At 56.4% G+C, this 6,000-nt stretch overlaps 1 protein-coding gene across 1 annotated transcript; it reads right to left on the minus strand.

The window, feature by feature from the left end:
* Positions 1–732: 732 nt before the first annotated feature.
* On the minus strand, positions 733–1,319 carry LOC149271554 (acylphosphatase-1-like). The gene is made up of 2 exons (XM_089507355.1): positions 1,236–1,319; positions 733–948 (listed from the first exon to the last, which is right to left on the minus strand). The coding sequence occupies exons 1-2, from the start codon at positions 1,317–1,319 to the stop codon at positions 733–735; spliced, it is 300 nt and encodes a 99-aa protein (XP_089363481.1).
* Between the last annotated feature and the right edge of the window lie 4,681 nt (positions 1,320–6,000).

Consider the following 6,000-nt stretch of genomic DNA (forward strand, 5'->3'; position numbering starts at 1 on the left):
CATAACGGGGCGAAGAAGAGACCTCTGAGGGATTCAGAGTCACGTGTTGCAAATACCACCCCAATCTTGTTATGCATTAGCCAATAGCTCAAGTGACCAAGTGTCCCTGATTGCTCTGGGCAGTCCCTAAATCCAAGGAACAATATAGACATACCTGGGAACTCCGAGTCAACCCCTAAATCACCCGGGTCATGGGAACGGGGTCCTGACACGCCGGGGGGGGGGGGGGGGTGTCTTCACACACAGGGGGGAGCATGGTCCTGACATCTGACGGGGGGGGGGGGGGGAGTTGTGGCGGATTCTGGTACATACGTGTGACACCGGGAGGGGGGGTGTCGGTTGATTCCGGCACATCCGCCTGGTGGGGGGGGTTTGGCGTTGGGTGATTCCGGTACATCCGCCTGAAACCCGGGGGGGGGGGGGGGGGAGGATTGACTCCGGTACCTACGTGTGACATTAGTTTATTTACTTTGTAGTAAAAAGTTGGAAAGTGACAGATTTTTGTTTTTTAACCCATAAACTTTATAATTTAACATTAATTTAACAATAGGGAGAAATAACTGAATGGGGAGGAATAATCCTGCAGATCCTGAGAACAGGAAGTCCACGTGGCTGCTCCCGTGGGGGGTAATATGTATGTTCTCGCTTGTCATGTTGCACAGGGATTGTGCAGACAGTTCCGGGGAGACGGGCCATGCGGTGGGGGCCCCATGTCACGCACGCTCGCCGCAGTCACTTGCGTATGCTGAAGGCGCTGTGCTGCAGCCGCGGGATCCGCCGCTCGTTCTGGAAACGGACTCCGGTGATCTCGGACTTCGGGCTTCCTTTATTCCGGAGCCAGTCCTGCATCTCCTGCACGCGGCCCCCGGGGCCCTGCAGCTGCCCCCGCACGGAGCCCGCATCCGTGTTCTGCACCCAGCCCACCAGTCCCAGCCGTGCTCCCTCCGCCTGGAGGAACAGGAATGCAGAGAGACGCGGTGAGGGGCCTGCGCGCAGGCTGGGTGAGCGGTGTACTGCACGCGGTGGAGGGGGCTGCGCGGTGTACTGCACACGGGTAGTGGGCTGCGCGCGGGTTATGGGTGCGCGGTGTACTGCGCGCGGTGGAGGGGGCTGCCCTGTGGAAGGGGGCTGTGCGCATGGGGAGGGGGCGCGGTGTACTGCGCGCGGTGGAGGGGACTGCACGCGCGGGGTGGGTGCGCGATGGAGGGGAGGACTGAGGCCGCTCGGCACGTTACCTGCGTGTACTTGCGGAAGAAGACGCCTTGCACCTTTCCAAACACCTCGTAATTCACAGACATGAACTGCTCCCCGTCCGCCATGCTCCACACTACACGCTACACGCTAATGTCACGGAACTCAGCAGCCAGTCGCGCAGGGTCAGCGTCTGATGGGTAAAAGTAGCTGGGATAAAATGTCATCGAAAGGATCCAATGGGGAGTTCTAGATTATATACGGGGTGACCCTCTCTGTGACAGTATAAGGGGGTACAGACTGATATATTGGGGGCAGTGTACTCTGTGACAGTATAAGGGGGTACAGGCTGATATATTGGGGGGCAGTGTACTCTGTGACAGTATAAGGGGGTACAGACTGATATATTGGGGGCAGTGTACTCTGTGACAGTATAAGGGGGTACAGGCTGATATATTGGGGGCAGTGTACTCTGTGACAGTATAAGGGGTACAGGCTGATATATTGGGGGCAGTGTACTCTGTGACAGTATAAGGGGGTACAGACTGATATATTGGGGGGCAGTGTACTCTGTCACAGTATAAGGGGGTAGAGGCTGATATATTGGGGGCAGTGTACTCTGTGACAGTATAAGGGGGTAGAGGCTGATATATTGGGGGCAGTGTACTCTGTGACAGTATAAGGGGGTAGAGGCTGATATATTGGGGGCAGTGTACTCTGTGACAGTATAAGGGGGTACAGGCTGATATATTGGGGGCAGTGTACTCTGTGACAGTATAAGGGGGTAGAGGCTGATATATTGGGGGCAGTGTACTCTGTGACAGTATAAGGGGGTAGAGGTTGATATATTGGGGGCAGTGTATTCTGTGACAGTATAAGGGGGTAGAGGCTGATATATTGGGGGGCAGTGTACTCTGTGACAGTATAAGGGGGTACAGGCTGATATATTGGGGGCAGTGTACTCTGTGACAGTATAAGGGGGTAGAGGCTGATATATTGGGGGCAGTGTACTCTGTGACAGTATAAGGGGGTACAGGCTGATATATTGGGGGGCAGTGTACTCTGTGACAGTATAAGGGGGTACAGCCTGATATATTGGGGGCAGTGTACTCTGTGACAGTATAAGGGGGTACAGACTGATATATTGGGGGCAGTGTACTCTGTGACAGTATAAGGGGGTACAGACTGATATATTGGGGGCAGTGTACTCTGTGACAGTATAAGGGGGTAGAGGCTGATATATTGGGGGGCAGTGTACTCTGTGACAGTATAAGGGGGTACAGGCTGATATATAGGGGGCAGTGTACTCTGTGACAGTATAAGGGGGTACAGACTGATATATTGGGGGGCAGTGTACTCTGTGACAGTATAAGGGGGTACAGACTGATATATAGGGGGCAGTGTACTCTGTGACAGTATAAGGGGGTACAGGCTGATATATTGGGGGCAGTGTACTCTGTGACAGTACAAGGGGGTACAGGCTGATATATTGGGGGGCAGTGTACTGTGACAGTATAAGGGGGTACAGACTGATATATTGGGGGCAGTGTACTCTGTGACAGTATAAGGGGGTACAGGCTGATATATTGGGGGCAGTGTACTCTGTGACAGTATAAGGGGGTACAGACTGATATATTGGGGGGCAGTGTACTCTGTGACAGTATAAGGGGGTAGAGGCTGATATATTGGGGGGCAGTGTACTCTGTGACAGTATAAGGGGGTAGAGGCTGATATATTGGGGGCAGTGTACTCTGTGACAGTATAAGGGGGTACAGGCTGATATATTGGGGGGGCAGTGTACTCTGTGACAGTATAAGGGGGTACAGGCTGATATATTGGGGGGGCAGTGTACTCTGTGACAGTATAAGGGGGTACAGGCTGATATATTGGGGGGGCAGTTCATTAGGTTAAGGGGGTTTAGACATCCATTGCTTTGAACGCAGTCACTGACCTGACGGCTCCTGGTTGCTGTGGGAACGAGCAGACCCGCCCTGTCTGTGTCGTCCGCTGCAGCCTGCCGAGCGGCGCGTGGTTATTACGTAGAAGAGACCGGATGCTGCTGTCGCCTAGCAACGGGCACAACATCGTTCAGGACAGCGCGAGCTGGCGGTATGTATAACGTGTAGCGCCGAGGGCAGCGGTGAATGTGCAGGGGGTCACCGTTGGGAGGGGGAGGGGGAGGGGGAGGGGGTCGGGGTCACGCAGTTTGTAACAATCCGGAACTTACAGCTCGTCCGTTTCTTACCAGCCAGACGCGGGCGGCCATGGCACAGCTGAAGATGGCCCCGTATCTGCACAAGGAGAGCGCTGAAGCAAAGTTCCCCACCCTCAGGATTGAGTTGCAGCCCCCCAAGAACCTGTCGCGCCTGGAGCGGCTGAGGAACGAGTACCAGGAGAGGAGCCTCCGGGAAAAGGAGCACAAGCTCCTCGGCCTCACGCAGCACGACACACGGGCGCTGCATTTCCAACGCCGCAATCCGTCGCCCCCGTGGCCCTCAGAGGAGAGGACCTGGGCCTCCAATTGGACAGTATGTAAGAGGAGCGCAGGGGTGGACCGGGCTCACCCCCTTAAACCCATCCTTCATCGCAAGTCCCCGTCGCACGCCTCGCAGCGCTCGCCGTTTCCAGGGCCCGACCGCTCAAAGTCCGGATCCAGCCAGCCGGAGAAGTGGAGCAGACTTCAGAAGACCGAGAGCGACTTGGAGGCTGAAATCCGCAGAAAGGAGGCCCTGCTGCGAGAGAAGCTCCGCAGAACCGAAGAGGAGTTACGCAGGATCCAGCGGGAAAAGGAGGACGCCGAGCTGGAGGACAGAAGGATGCGAGAGACCCACGAAGCCAGACGCAGAGCAGGGAAGACAGAGAGGCGGAAGGCGGCAAAAGATCAGCCATACTGGGAGTCTCGGGCAGAATCGGAGGACGACAGCGAAGAAAGGATCGGAAGTCATGGGATCCGGAGCACAAAGGAGAGATCTTCTCACCGCATCCTAAACGGCAGCCCTCCGCCGTCAGAGGGCAATGATCCACGCGGGAGGCTGAAGAAGGAGAAAATGGCCGGAGGCGATGACCGCAGAAAAGTGCCCAACCGCCCCTCGCCCCTCAGTCCCCCCGAAGGCTCATACAGGATCTCATCAAGAACACAGCCTTTCCAGACTGATGGAGATCGCAGATCCCACAGCGGCCGTCCCGAGGAGGAAGAAATATTCTCCCCGCCCGGCCGATCCCGCAGCGGCCGTCCCGAGGCGGAAGAAATATTCTCCCCGCCCGGCCGATCCCGCAGCGGCCGTCCCGAGGCGGAAGAAATATTCTCCCCGCCCGGCGGTTCGGAGGATCCGGGCCGCGAGCTGGTACCGTGCCGGATGTGCGGCCGTCGGTTCCTGGCCCCGCGGCTGGAGAAGCACGCTCAGGTCTGCGAGAAGATGCAGAACTCAAAGCGTAAAGTGTTCGACTCGTCCAAAGCCAGGGCCAAGGGCACCGAGCTGGAGCAGTTCTTACAAACCAAAGGCAAAGCCCCGTCCAGCACCCCCCTGGTGAGTTTATTACCCCACGCGCCAGATTCCAGGGCGTTTCAGCTCCTCGACTACGATGCGTTAGGAAGGGCTGACCCCAGGGAGCTTCTGCTACAGAAAGGGCTCTACCTATTGAATTATACAGGGCCAGCTTATCCCTTCTACTCTTGGTACTTCATAATAATATAGCGAAGGAGTTAAAACCAAAACTCTTCCCCTAGTGAATAAATCCTTACAACGGAGGGTTTGGGCCAGCCGTGTGTCTGTACTAGATGGCAGAACCCCCGGCCATCAACACCCCCATGGAACGACACTTTGCCCTCTTGGTCATTTTACCCCCGTCTCCAGCTGTCACACCTCAGATCCGACCCACCACGCCCTCTACCCTTCTCCCATCCCGACCGACCCGTCACGCCCTTTACCATTCTCCCCTACTGAGTCCGATCCGCGGTAGCATGTGATTGTGCCGATGCCAGTTTTTCCGACTCCTTATCTTTTGTCCGTCTGATTTTCTTTCTCTCTCAGACCCGCGGCAGCTCATGGCGCCAGAAGCACAACTCTTTCATGCGAACGATCCGCCAGGCACGGGAGGTGCAGCAGGTTATTGCCAGAGGAGGAAAGCCATCAGATTTGCCCCCCCAACCCCCAGAGGAGAACCCCGATTACATTGCATGTCCTCACTGCAGCCGCCGCTTTGCACCACGGGCCGCAGAAAGACACATCCCGAAATGCGAGACTATAAAGAGTAAACCCCGTCCTCCCCCGAGTCGCAGGCGCTGACAGTCCTGGGGTTTGCGAGCATCACTCTTGGCCTAAAGGGTCACGTCTGCAAGGGACACGTAAGAGGTTAAAATGACTCCCGCTGGAGCCGGACCCCCAGTACCGCTTCCTGCACGTCCTTCCACGACAGCCCCTGGAGATGAAGCCAGGCAGACCCTGTGTGTATGGATTAAATGCACAGTGTTTTATTTCACAGCAGCTGCCGAGCACATTACTGCGAGAAATCACGAGTCCTGGATAGCGGAGCCGGCCGGGGCCAACGCTTCGTTCCAGTCTGGGCTCCTGCAGACCAACGATACAGTCCATGCATCTTCAGCAGTGAGAAGGCCACGTGGTGAGTGAGTGCACAACACAGTTAAAAATGGAGAGTCCCGTCCGTGTAACACGAAGGGTCCAAGCAAATAAGGGCTGCCGGCCTCATCCACGGAGCGCAGACAAAACGGTGCCAGGGCAGAGACCACCGCGGCTCTTACCCCTGTTCTCAGGGACTCTGCTGTTCACTATCGCAAAGCCTCGGCTGCGG

This window comes from Sceloporus occidentalis, unplaced genomic scaffold, assembly GCF_023333645.1.
Source record: "Sceloporus occidentalis isolate IW3139 unplaced genomic scaffold, rSceOcc1.0.p SCAF_495, whole genome shotgun sequence".
In the NCBI taxonomy this organism is placed as follows: domain Eukaryota; kingdom Metazoa; phylum Chordata; class Lepidosauria; order Squamata; family Phrynosomatidae; genus Sceloporus; species Sceloporus occidentalis.